Source organism: Carcharhinus amblyrhynchos, chromosome 8, assembly GCF_965287045.1.
Source record: "Carcharhinus amblyrhynchos chromosome 8, sCarAmb.v2.hapA, whole genome shotgun sequence".
Lineage (NCBI taxonomy): Eukaryota > Metazoa > Chordata > Chondrichthyes > Carcharhiniformes > Carcharhinidae > Carcharhinus > Carcharhinus amblyrhynchos.
Window position 1 is genome coordinate 12,878,616 of NC_137331.1, and position 14,277 is coordinate 12,892,892.

The 14,277-nt window shown below is 41.1% G+C and overlaps 1 protein-coding gene across 4 annotated transcripts in view; it reads right to left on the reverse strand.

The window, feature by feature from the left end:
• LOC145346446 (TPR and ankyrin repeat-containing protein 1-like) overlaps positions 1-14,277 on the reverse strand; it is a 104,802-nt gene that overhangs the window by 55,833 nt on the left and 34,692 nt on the right. For all 4 annotated transcript variants that reach the window (XM_080193693.1, XM_080193695.1, XM_080193692.1 and 1 more), the window contains exons 7-9: positions 11,390-11,476; positions 1,662-1,803; positions 921-1,061 (exon numbers count right to left, since the gene is read on the reverse strand). In XM_080193693.1, coding sequence (XP_080049819.1) covers positions 921-1,061; positions 1,662-1,803; positions 11,390-11,476 — 370 coding nt within the window. The remainder of the gene's footprint in view (positions 1-920; positions 1,062-1,661; positions 1,804-11,389; positions 11,477-14,277) is intronic.

Genomic DNA, 14,277 nt, shown 5'->3' on the forward strand with positions numbered 1-14,277 from the left:
GGTTAGAGTGGTAATTTGACATCAGTGAGTCAGAGAAAGAATGTCATTTTGTTGTGAGCTGGAAGTGAAACTAGAGGCATCTGTTTCCTGGCACTGGAAACCAAGCATGGACACCTATCTGTTTTGGAACGAGATTAAGTGCATTCAGAAGAACTAGGAACAAAATGCAGCCTTTCCAAATTGCTGTAGAAAAAAAAACTGGTTAGGAAAAGGAATTTTGTACTTTCGCACCACTCCAGACGCACAATGTGTGACATACTCATAATAAATACCCTCTGAGGATAGAACCTGTGGAACCACACCCCAACGCGAGTTACCGGCTTCTTTGGAGGATAGAAATTTGGGGAGGTGAAAAACAGAATTAGTCTTAATCTCACTCACTGACCCATATATTGTAATTACATTACATCTGAACCCTCCTGCTAGCCACAGACATTTCTCTGGTGTTTGTTTCTGTTTTCCCCAATCATCTCACTTATTTACATATGTTCAATAATTTGCAAAAAAGGTTTCATTTTAAAAATAATCTGCATTTTAACTAAATTGCAGAAGGAGAGAAAGAGAATTTGTCATTTGGCATATTTAAATCACTTCAATTCAAATTCAAATCAATTAAATTCAAATCACTAGCTAAATTTCCTGGAGGTACTAGAAAGAAGGAGCAGCTCAGTTGTATTATTGAGTCACAGTTAGTACAGGTCAGTATTCGCAGCCTAGTTGGGAGGTATGTCACCAACTTTTAAACAACACTTAATATGTATAGCATGGAAACACCAGTCATGCAATTTTAAACATGACCGACACCATATAGACCTGAACTGAGATAGCACAATAATTTTTTTTCAATTATCAAAGATAATTGAGAGAAAATTTGGAAGAGTAAATGTGTTTTGATGTTGCAATGTCAACTGTTAACTTACATCTCTGAGTATATCCATCCAACCCTCTCTGCCAGGAAGCCACCACATGTAGAAGCGAATGACCATCTTCATCCTGTTGGTTAATCATGTGCTGTAGATGTGGTTTTTGTTCTAATATCCACCTTAAAAGTTTTCTATCGCCTAAAATGTGAAGAATAGATTTGTGAACATGGCATATCAGAAATAAAGAACCCAGGTGTCTGGTCATTAGTTTTGATTGAAACAGTTCTCAGATGCCTCATTATGAATGCTTGGATAAGCTCCAAGACTCTAATATGCATTACCAGGAGTTCCGTTTTGACAACTGAGTGGACTGTTTGCTGGACTGACATCTTTATGTGGTTATAAGTTGTTTTTTTTCTGTGATTTCTTTTGTGAATGTTTGAATGGACAGGATTAAGAGTTGTATAGTGGTTAAAGCTTCTGTTATTGATAATATAATGATCCTGGCTGATTGATGGTTTTACACAGTTGCAGGAATAGCAATTTTTTTGCAAAGAAAATCTACCAGGCCCAACTCTATGCCGACCCTACCACCTAGAGTGAAGACCAGCTTTCACGATCTCCCAAATTAGGAAATTTCTGCTTTGGTAGTGAAAATTCAGCCAGTGTATCAGCCAAGTTTATACGTATTTCACCACAAGAGAGCTCGAACCCACAAACTTCTGACTCAAAATAAATGCCAACACTAGCAATGAATAACTAAAATGTAATTCGTTTTTTGAAAGCAAAGTTACTTACTGGTCCTTATAGATAGTTTGAGGATGGAATGAAGTGGGAATGGTCCAATACTTTCAAGGTTTACATCATGAGACACTAAGGTACGCAACAGCGATGTCATCCATTTTTTGCAATGGAGTGATCTATGCTCAGGAGCAGCACACTTTGGGGGAAAATAAAAACAAAAAAGAACCTTTGAAAAATAAATCTTAAAGCAACCTTTACACCTTGTGAAATGCTTCTGATTACAATAGACTGAAAGAATTCAACAACAGGGTTTGTTAGAATTATTTATCAAGGACTTCTGAAATCCAAAATAAATTGACTGGGTGAAGAGGGAGGAGGAGATAATTGCAGGTACAAAAGTCCAACTTCACGGTTTGTCAGATGTACAGGGAAATGAAAAAGCAAAATTGATTGAGACACAATAAATGCTAGCTCATGGGTTGTGACACAAACATAAACAAAAGATCGCTAAGATCTGTGCTAAAGGTTTGCCACGTAACATTTCATTAGATGCAGACACTCAGTTCCAGCTGACGAGCTGAAACTGAATATCACGCTCAGGAAAATATAAATACAAAGGGTTTCCACCTTTCTGGGCCAAACACACCAATCCAACCCTCCACCCCAGGGCAGAACTTTATATCCTGCAAAAGTCAACGGAGTTTTGAGTGGCTCACTGTATTTTCTGGCCCACCCCTGCTATGATGGGGCCAGAATATTCCGTCCTTACATTCCACTTAATTTCATATTGACAAATGCAAAATTTGTTATCAACCAGTGCGAACAAGCAGGGAACTCTAGGCCATCATATCTAAGTCTGCACGCAATTCCCATCAACTCTTTTCATTACAAATTATGTCAACATCTGCAATAGAAACGGTGCATTGTAAAAGTTATTACACCATAATTATATCCTCCTGCCAGCCGCAATGACGAGCTGCCTTAGTTGAGTCTCCCTATTCCTTCACTTGAATGCAAACAAACCTTCTGTCCTATTTCTAAGTAGCGACTGAATGACAACTATATGCATTTTAGTTTCCTGACACCTCGCACAACTTCAACGAAAGCTACACTTGAACTCGATTCCTCATGTTCAACAAAAGATCAAACAGCATCTTTTTAGATTTTGAAATGAGTGGACAATTCACCTGCAATAAATATTACTTATAACTGTCACATTTTTGTCAATTTTGTGTTACAAGTTATGACCACATTTAATGATGAAAACAGTCTGGAAATTGTCCCTCTGGAATAATTGGACCACTGCGTTTACCTCACAAACCTTCAAAAAGCTTTTTTGTCGATTTTTGGCCCTCCCCCGACAGTAACTAAACTTTTTAAAATTTAAAACAAGGGTTAACACAATGAAAAATACAAAATATTACATCTCACAAATTGGTATATCAAACATTTGTTTGCACAAATGTCTTTCTTTACAAAAACCTCTGAAATAAACACGTGTCCTGTAACTGCATATTGCTCAAAATGCCTTCTGAAGAATTTTCAGATAAACATTTGTCCCCTGCCATTTTTCCCTCAGTGAAAAATATATATTCTATAATAACAATTAAGTTATCCACTGAATGGTCTTACGTCTTTCAATGACCTCATTAAAGATTTTATTTGAAGGTCTGTGTTCCTTTATTAAAAGCTTACTTGATTATTTTTTCCAAAGCTACAAGACTATCGGCAAATGGAATTGATATTTGACAGTCGGCATTGACACGGTGGGCCAAAGGGCCTATTTCCGCGCTGTTCACCTAAATTGGATCATGCAGTCTAAACATGTGCAGTGCACTTCATTTCTCAGGATGTCTCAGCAACAGTTAACTGGAGAGGTGGAATACTTTTTCTTAACTCCAGCAGTTTTTTTCAGTTGAAGAAAATATAAAAGGACAAAAACAGGGAATTAATTACAGACCAATCAGCTATGAAATCAGCAGTGGGGAAAATTCTAGAGTCCATTATCAAGGATTTTATAGCAGAGCATTTGGACAGCATCAGCATAGGTTTATGAAAAGGAAATTATGCTTGACAAATTTACTGGAATTCTTTGAGGATGTAACTAGCCGAGGGGGACCAGTGGATGTGGTTTATTTGGACTTTCAGCTGGCTTTCGACAAAAGTCCCACATAAGAGATTAGCATGTAAAACTAAAGCGCATGTAAATGGGGTTAGTGTATTGAGATGAATAGAATACTGGTTGGAAACAAGGAGTAGGGTTAACCAAGTATTTTCCGAATGCAGACAGTGACTAGTGAAGTACCACAGGAATCTGTGCTAGGATCCCAGTTAAGCACAATGTATATTAACGATTTATGAGGGAACTAAATGCAATATGCCAAATATTTGCAGATGACACAAAGCCGGGTGGGAGGGTGGGCTGTGAGGAGATGCTTCAGTGTGATTCAGACAAGCCGAATGAGTATTAAAAAGCGTGGCAAATGCAGCATAATGTGGATAAATGTGACTTTAGAAAAAACAGGAGGGCAGAATATTATCCAAATGGCAATAAACTGAGAGAGGGGAATGTGCAACAAGACCTGGGTATCCTTGTACACTGGTCACTAAGCATGCAGCAGTGCTCAAAAAGGCAATTCGAATACTGTAGCAGGGATGTCTTGCTATTGTTATACAGGGCTTTGGTGAGACCACACCTGGAACACTGTGTGCAGTTTTCGTCTCCCTATGAAAGATGGAAAGATGTTCTTGCTATAGAGGGAGTGCAGTGAAGGTTTACCAGGCTGATTCCTGGGAAGGTGGGACTACCTTATGAGGAAAGAAGGAAAGATTGAGTCTGTTAGGATTACATTTGCAGGGGTTCATAAGAATGAGATGGGATCTCATAGAAACCTACACAATTCCTAACAGGACTAGATAGGGTACTTGCAGGAAGGATGTTCCCGAAGGCGGGGCAAGGGCATAAATAAATATGAGAAATAAAAGAATGACCAGGATGAGGTTAGGGCCAGTCAAGGATTGATAGTAGTGGGAACTTGTGCATGGAGTCAGAAAAGATACTGAGGCGTTGAATGAATACTTTTCTTCAGTGTTCATTAAGGAGAGGGGCCATGTTTTTGAGGATGAGTGCATGATACAGGCTGATAGGATGGTGGAGGTAGATGTTCTGAGGGAAGGCGTATTAGCAATTTTGAAAAACCTGAGGGTCGTTAAGTCCCCTGGGCCAGATGGGATACATCCTGGGATACCCTGGGAGGCAAGGGATGAGATTGCGGGGCCTTTAGCTTTGATCTCTGGGTCCTCACTGTCCACGGGGATTGTGCCAGAGGACTGGAGAGTGGCCTATGTTGTTCCCCTCTTCAAGAAAGGAAATAGGAATGAATCTCGTAATTATAGTCCAGTCAGTCTTACTTTGGTGATTGGTAAGTTAATGGAAATGGTCCTATGAGATAGGATTTATGACCATGTGGAAAGATGCAGTTTAATCCGGGATAGTCAGCACAGTTTCGTGAGAGGTGAATCCTGCCTCAAAATTTGATTGAATTCTTTGAGGAGGTAACTAAGTGTGTAGACAAAGGTAGAGCAGTTGATATGGATAAAGGTAAGGCAGTTGACGTGGTGTGTATAGATTTTAGCAAAACGTTTGATAAGGTTCCCCATGGTAGGCTACTGCAGAAAATGCAGATGCATGGGATTGAGGGTGATTTAGCAGTTTGGATCAGGCATTGGCTAGCTGATAGAAGACAGAGGGTGGTGGTTGATGGGAAATATTCAACCTGGAGTTCAGTTACAAGTGGTGTACCTCAGGGATCTGTTTTGGGGCCACTGCTGTTTGTCATTTTTATAAATGACCTAGATGAGGGTGTGGAAGGATGGGTTAGTAAATTTGCTGACGACACCAAAGTCGGAGGAGTTGTAGACAGTGAGGATGGATGTTACAGTTTGCAGAGGGACATAGATAAGCTGCAGAGCTGGGCTGAGAAGTGGCAAATGGAGTTTAATGCGGAAAAGTGTGAGGTGATTCACTTTGGTAAGAGTAACAGGAGTACAGAATATAGGGCTAATGGAAGGACTCTTGGTAGTGTCGACGAGCAGAGAGATCTCGGTGTACATGTGCATAGATCCCTGAAAGTTGGCACCCAGGTTGATAAGGTTGTTAAAAAGGCGTACGGTGTGTTAGCTTTTATTGGTAGAGGGATTGAATTTCGGAGCTGTGAGGTCATGTTGCAACTGTACAAAACTCTGGTGTGGCCGCACTTTTAATATCGCGTACAGTTCTGGTCGCCACATTATAAGAAGGATGTGGAGGCATTGGAAAGGGTGTAGAGGAGGTTTACCAGGATGTTGCCTGGTATGGTGGGAAGGTCTTACGAGGAAAGGCTGAGGGACTTGAGGTTGTTTTCGTTAGAAAGAAGAAGGTTGAGAGGTGACCTAATCGAGGCATACAAGATGATCAGAAGGTTAGATAGGGTGGACAGTGAGAGCCTTTTTCCTCGGATGGTGATGGCTAACACGAGGGGACACAGCTTTAAAATAAGGGGTGGTAATTACAGAACGGATGTCAGAGGTAGGTTCTTTACTCAGAGGGCAGTAAGGGATTGGAATGCCCTGCCTGCAGCAGTTGTGGACTCGCCAACTTTAAGGGCATTCAAATGGTCAGTGGATAGGCATATGGATAACATTGGAATAGTTTAGGTTAGAGGGTCATTAGATTGTTGCGCCGACCAGTGGAACCATCGAGAGCCAAAGAGCCAGTACTGAACTGTAATGTTCTATGTTCTATACATGGATTTTAGTAAGGCATTTGGTAAGGTTCCCCATGGTGGCTCATGAAGAAGGTAAGGAGGTGTGGGATAGAAGGAAATTTGGCCAATTGGATAAGTAACTGGCTGTATCATAGAAGACAGAGAGTGGTGGTGGAGGGAAAATTTTCAGATTGGAGGCCAGTTATCAGCGGTGTACCACAGGGGTCAGTGCTGGGTCCTCTGCTATTTGTGATTTTTATCAATGACTTGGAAGAGGGGGCTGAAGGGTGGTTAGTAAATTTGCTGATGACACCAAGATTGGTGCAGCAGTAGATGAGGTGGAGGGCTCTTGCAGGCTGCAAAGAGACATTGATAGGATGAAGAACTGGGCTGAAAAGTGGCAGATGGAGTTTAACCCTGATAAGTGTGAGGTGATTCATTTTGGTAGGACAAACTTGAACACGGATTACAGGGTCAATGGCAGGGTTTTGAGGAATGTGGAGGAACAGAGAGATCTTGGGGTTCATATCCACAAATCTCTGAAGGTTGCCACTCAAGTGAATAGAGCCGTGAAGAAAGCTTATAGTGCGTTAGCGTTTGTTTACAGGGGGTTTGAGTTTAAGAGCCGTGGGGTTATGCTGCAACTATACCAGACCTTGGTGAGACTACATTTGGAATATTGTGTTCAGTTCTGGTCACCTCACTATAAGAAGGATATAAGAACATATAAGAAATAGGAGCAGGAGTAGGCCATCTAGCCCTTCGAGCCTGCCCCGCCATTCAATAAGATCATGGCTGATCTGTCGTGGCTCAGTTCCACATTCCCGCCCTCTCCCCATAACCCTTAATCCCCTCTCTCATCAAAAACCCATCAACCCATGTCTTAAAAATATTTAGCGAGGTAGCCTCCACCACTTCAACGGGCAGAGAATTCCAGAGATTCACCACCCTTTGAGTGAAGAAGTTCCTCCTCAACTCCGTTCTAAACTGCCCCCCCTTTATCTTGAGGCTATGCCCCCTAGTCCTACTATCCTTTCTGAGCGGGAAGAGTCTCTCCACCTCTATCCTATGTGGAAGCATTGGAGAGAGTGCAGAGGAGATTTGCCAGGATGCTGCCTGATTTGGAGGGTAGGTCTTATGATGAAAAATTGAGGGAACTGGTGCTTTTCTCTTTAGAGCAGAGGAGGATGAGAGGCGATTTATCAGAGGTTTATAAGATGATGAGGGGGATAGATAGAGTGGACGTGCACAGACTATTTCCTCGGGCGGATGTAGCGGTTACTAGGAGGCATAACTATAAGGTTCATGCTGGGAGATATAAAGGGGATGTCCGAGGTAGATTCTTCACTCAGAGAGTGGTTGGGGTGTGGAATGCATTGCCTGCTGTAATAGTGGAGTTGGACACTTTAGGAACTTTCAAGCGGTTATTGGATAGGCACATGGAGCACACCAGAATGATAGGGAGTGGGATAGCTTGATCTTGGGTTTGGACATAGCTCAGGACAACATCGAGGGCCGAAGGGCCTGTACTGTGCTGTACTGTTTTATGTTTCTATGCAAAGGGTCAATGAGAATAATGCTGTTGATGTGGGGAGCATTGACTTTTAGAAGGCATTTGATACGGTACCACACAACAAACTTGAGAAAATGCTCATGGGATAAAAGGAACAATAGCAACATGGATATAAAATTGGCTGGATAATAGGAAGCAGAGAAGAAGGTTAATAGTGGTATTTCTGAGGGTTTGCTATTGTGGCCCTTGCTTTTCCTTATATTAATGATCTAGGTTTTGACGTGCAGGATACAATTTTAAAGTTTACGGATGACACAAAGCTTGGAAGTATTGTAAGCTGTGAAAAGGACAATGTACAACTTCAAAATGACAAAGACAAGTTGGTCGAATGGGCAGATAGGTGGCAGATGAAGTTCAATGCGGAGAAGAGGTTTATAAGATGTTGAGAGGATTAGATAGGGTGGATTCTCAGAGGCTATTTCCCCAGGCTGAAATGGTCGCTACGAGAGGACACAGATTTAAGGTGCAAGAAAGCAAGTACAGAGGAGATGTTAGGGGTAAGTTTTTCACTCAGAGGGTGATGAGTGAGTGGAATCGGCTGCCATCGGTTGTGGTGGAGGCGAACTCGCTGGGGTCTTTTAAAAGACTTCTGGATCAGTATATGGGATCTAATGGGATTGGGGGTTATAGATAGGTCTATGGCTTAGTAGGTATAGATGTGATCAATGCAACTTGTGGGCCGAAGGGCCTGTTTGTGCTGTAGTGTTCTATGTTCTAAGAGTGAAGTGATGCATTTTGGTAGGGAGAACAAGGAGAGATAATAAAACATAAATGGTAAAATTCTTAAGGGGGTGCAGGAGCTGAGGGACATTGTGTATATGTACACAGAACATAGAACATTACAGCACAGTACAGGCCCTTCGGCCCTCGATGTTACGCCGACCAGTGGAACCAATCTAATGACCCTCTAACCTAAACTATTCCAGTGTTATCCATATGCCTATCCACTGACCATTTGAATGCCCTTAAAGTTGGCGAGTCCACAACTGCTGCAGGCAGGGCATTCCATGCCCTTACTGCCCTCTGAGTAAAGAATCATTGAAGATAAAGATCATTGAAGGTGGCAGGACAGGTAGAGCATATAGTATTCTGGGCAAATTAAGCCTGTTGAATGGATAATGGAAAGTAGGGTTTTGATGGATGAATTAAATCGGTATTTTGCACCTGTGTCACTATAGAGGGCATATGGAGGAAGCTTATGCTTCAGTTGTATAGGGCATTGGTGAGATCTGAAGTAGTGTACAGTACTGGTTTCCTTATTTAAGGAAAAATGTAAATGCATTAAAAATAGAAAGTTTACTGGACTAATACTAGAAATAGTCAGGTTGTCTTATGAGAAAAGGTTGGAGGGGTCAGGCTTGTATTCATTAGTGTTTAGAAGAGTAAGAGGTGGCTTGATTGAAACATTTGAAGATCTTGGTAGTTGTGACAGAGTGGATATGGAGATGATGTTTTCTCTTGTTGGAGAATCTAGAAGAGGTCATTGCTTAAAGATAAAGGGTTGCTCATTTAAGACAGAAATGAGTATTTTTTGCTGTCAAAATGTTGAGTCCCTGGAACTCTCCTCCTCAAAAGGCAGCAGTGGAGCCAGAGTATTTCACTATTTTTATGGCAGAGCTAGATAGATTATTGATTGACAAGAGGGTGAACAGTTCTCGGGGTAGGCAGGAACATGGAGTTGGGGTTCAAATCAGCCATGATCTTAGTTAATGGCAGAGCAAGCTTGAGGGGCTGAGAGGCCGACTTCTGTTCCTAATTTGTATGTTTGTAGGGGCATAGACTACAAGCGCAAGAGGATTATGTTGAACATATACAAGACACTAATTACACTTCAGCTGGTATGTTATGTATAGTTCTGGGCACCACATTATAGGAAGGATGTAAGCACACTGAAGAGAGTTTACATGAATGTTTCCAGGAATGAGACCCTTCAGTGATGAGGGTAGATATAGAGGTCGGGACTGCACCTCTTGGGGAGAAAAAGGCTGAAAGGAGATATGATAGAGACGTTCAAAATCATGAGGACTGGACAGAGTATGTAGGGAGAAACTGTTCCCGCTCATAAAAGGATCAAGAACGAGAGGGCACAGATTTAAAGTGATTTTCAAAAGATGCGAATGTGATCCAAGAAAAAACCTTTTCACGTAACGAGTGATTCTGGTCTGGAATGCACTGCCTGGATGTGTGGTGGAGGCAGTTTCAATCAAGACATGCACGAGGGTACTGGATGTTTAGTTGAGTAGAAACAATGTGCAGGGGTACCAGGTAAAGACAAGGGAATAGCACCAAGTCACAATGCTTGTTTGGAGAGCTGATGCAGACACTATAGGCTAAATGATCTCTTTCTGCATTAAATATCTGCGAAATTCAGTGAGAAGTGTGAGAAAGTGACTGCAAGCATGGGGGGGCCGGGGAGGATGACACAATACGTATTACACATTGTTGGTTTTGAGGAGTTCAATAAACTAAGCTTATTTTCTGAGTTTTTTTCTCAAACTGCAGTTCACTGTGACCTTTTATTTCCCAGTCATCACTAAACATTTTCGGCAGACTAACTCATACACCCAACCTTTTATTATAGTTTTCCCAAATACTCAAATCAGTTTAACTCTTGACTTTTTCATCCTATTTTCTTTTATTCTTTTGGAGGAATAGGAAGGCCACTGGCAAGGCAAGCATTTGTTGCCAATCCCTAATTGCCCTTAGACTTGAGTGACTTGCACAGTCATTTCATGGGCAGTTAAGAATTGCTTGGAGTCACATGTAGTCAGACCAGGTAAGGATGGCAGGTTTCCTCCTCTAAAGGTCATTAGTGAACCAGATGGGTTTTTACAATAATCAAGGACAGTTTTGTGGTCACTATTAGTTTCCAATTCCAGATTTTTTAATTAATTGAATTTAAATTCTGCCAGCTGCCATGCCCCGAGAATATCAGTCTGGGCCTCTGATTACTAGTCCAGTGACTTTACCACTAAGCCACCATCTCTCCCACTTACTCCCACACAGTTCCAAAATCCATAGACAAAATAACCTTTCCCACATACCACCTATCTCACCAAATAAAGTAAGACCCTGACTACACTCACAGGTTAACGTTAGAAATAATCCCAGGGCACTATTTCAAAGAGAAGTGTAATTATCATGGCTAATATTGATCCCTTACGCAACATCACAAAAACAGATTACCTGCTCACTGTGACATTACAATTTATGGGCATTTGCAAATTGGTTGCTGAGTTTCCTGGAGTATGGTAATGGTGACAATGCTTCAAAATATACTTGATCGCAAAGTGCTTTGGGCAGTCCTGTGATCATGAAAGGTACTATTTGAATGAGTATTTTTCTTTCTAATGTGACATCAGATCCACTTAGTTAAGAAAAAACAAATCCTCTTAGTTCTGCAGGTAAAATGGTCAACAAAATTAATGCATTCCTAGCGATAAATCCCACATTGAAATGCCTACCACAAATAGTTCCTTAAGTGAGATTTGTGCAGCACTGTAGTTGTTTCCAGGGATGGCTTTGCATTCACAAAGGACACAGTAAAGAGCCTGTGGAGGAAAGGATATTAATAATTCAGTACACTTATCAATTCTCTATTAGTTTTATAAATTAACTGCAGCACTGCTTAGCAATACCACGGGGGTAAGCTTTTCATAAATCTTTCATAGCAAAAGTGAATTTCTTTTGTCTTTGCCAATTCTGGGGAGAGGGGAGTGGTATTATCTCCAATAAAGATACACCTATTCTGCCTTAAATAAGAATTGCATCGTGTTAATCACTAGAGATTGAACTCAACTAACTGGGATCAAACCTGGAACCTTTCTGGGGTCGGATTTCACCAAAAAAGGGTGGTTTCTATAATGGACGGTTCAGCAACAGCATTTCTATGTCCAGAAAGCAAGATGAAAATCTATCTTTATGTTCTAACAATTCTGTAAAATATTTCCTTCTGAGTTGCATACTAACTGACTCAAGAACAGCTTCTTCCCTCTGCCACCAGACTTTTGAATGGACCTATCTTATATTAAGCTGATCTTTCTCTTTGCCATATCTGTAACTGCACTCTATCGTTTCCTTCTCCCCTACGTACATTATGAAGGGTGTGCTTTGAATAGTGCACAAGAAACAATATTCACTTTTTTCCCAATACATTGGCAATAATAAAGCAAATATTACCAACTCATCAAGAAATGGGGACATAATTTATATGATTTGAAGTCCTCTACGTATTGTAGTTTTTGTTCCCTCAGGAATAGAATTAACTTCTTAAAGGTGCAGGCACTCCCCATTATTTTTAATCTACTGAAGAAAGATAGGCAGGAGAGAAGATGGGAGCAGAGAAGATTGTTCTTTATTATACATTTGTTGCTCTTGACTGTTAAGGCCTCTCACCAGGAGACAACGAGGTCCACCACAAACTTTACGACAGGACATAGTTCAGTAAGTGGAATATTTTGGGAGGAAGAGAAAGAAGGTGTTTACAGTAAATGGTAAAATACACAAATCTTTAGAAATTGGAGGACAAAGATGACAAATCTATATTAAAAACTTGTGGTATCTGATGTCCTATAAAAAGAGATGACATGGAGATGCTGGCGTTGGACTGGGGTAAACACGCAAGAAGTCTCACAACACCAGGTTAAAGTCCAACAGGTTTATTTGGTAGCAAAAGCCACTAGCTAGTGGCTCCGAAAGCTAGTGGCTTTTGCTTCCAAATAAACCTGTTGGACTTTGACCTGGTGTTGTGAGACTTCTTACCTATAAAAAGAGCACAGCGTACTAACACAGAGGTAAAGTTTACACATATTGGTTAAGAACATACAAAAACGAGTAGGCTATTCAGCCTCTAAAACCTGTTGTGCCATTCATTTAGATCGTAGCTGATTTTTAACTCTTTTATTTATGTCGCTTATTACTCTTTACTCAACCAAGCTATATTTATATACTCATGTAAAAGTTGAGTTTCTAACACAAATGTTTTAGCACAAATTAGGAGATCTACTTTAACATGGATAATAATGTTGACAGTTGAAATTTGCCCTCTGTCACTGTCTTGTTATCGCAGAATTGCCAGGTCACAGACTATTGCCACCAACACCAGTAAGAAGTACCATAGAAGGAGCCAAATACTCTCCACTTGCCTGGATGTGTACAGCTCCAACAACACTCAAGAAGACCGACACCATCCAGGACAAAGCAGCCTACTTGACTGGCAACAATCCACAAACTAATGTTCATTCCTTCCACCACCAATGTACTGTGGAAGCAGTGTGTGCCATGTACAAGAAACACTGCAACAGCTCACCAAGGATCCTTGAGCAGCACCTTTCAAAACCACGATAACTACCATATTGAAGGACAAGGGCAGCAGACACATGGAAACACCACCACCTACAAGTTCCTTTCCATGTAACTCACCATCCTGACTTGGAAATATGTTTCCATTCCTTTACAGTCGTTGGGTCAAAATCCTGGAACCTTCTCCCTAACAGCACTAAGGGTGTACCTACACTACATAGGCTTAGCAGTTCCAGAAGGCTGCTCACCAGCACCTTCACTAGAGCAGTTCAGGAGAGGGGGGGTGCGCGCGCGAGCCAGTGACACTGTGGGAAGGCAGAAAAGAAAAGGGCTACAATACTGTGGCAGGTTCTGCTAGGGTTTTTGTTTAAATCAACTTGGATGTAGGATTCACCTTAAATTAAAGGGGAGCAAATTTGTTCGCGGTTGAAGTGAGGTGTTTTAAATACTTTGTAGTTTTAAAGGTACACGTAATATCTTTAATTAGTTCATACATATAAATGTATCTTCTGTATATTTTTAGAAGTTGAAACTAAGGAACTTAGATGCACAGTTACAGAGTGCCATTTGATTCTAAACATATGTTAATACAGTCCTTTAAAAGCACCCAACTGTTGGAATCACAAGGCCACAAAGGAGCCTTAATCACCTCACCCGACACCTTATCACAAACAATTGATACAAGAGTGAGTTTTAATGAAACTGCCTTCACAGTTTCTAGTCAAAACAGAGTCAGAAAGATATTAATGTCTTAGCTAACGAAAAACTTATGATAGGGGACTTAGTGGGAACTGACAAGAATTAATGGTAACATGATGATATCCCTTGAAATTGTGGGTACTGATAAAAAGCTCAGTCATTAGCACTGCTGCTTCACAGTGCCAGGGACCCGGGTTTGATTCCTGGCTCGGATCACTGTCTGTGCAGAGTTTGCATCTTCTCCCTGTATCTGCGTGGGTTTTCTCCAGGTGTTTCAGTTTCCTCCCATATTCTGAAAGGCGTGCTGGTTAGGTGCACTGACCTGAACAGGGGCTGGACTGTGGCAACTAAG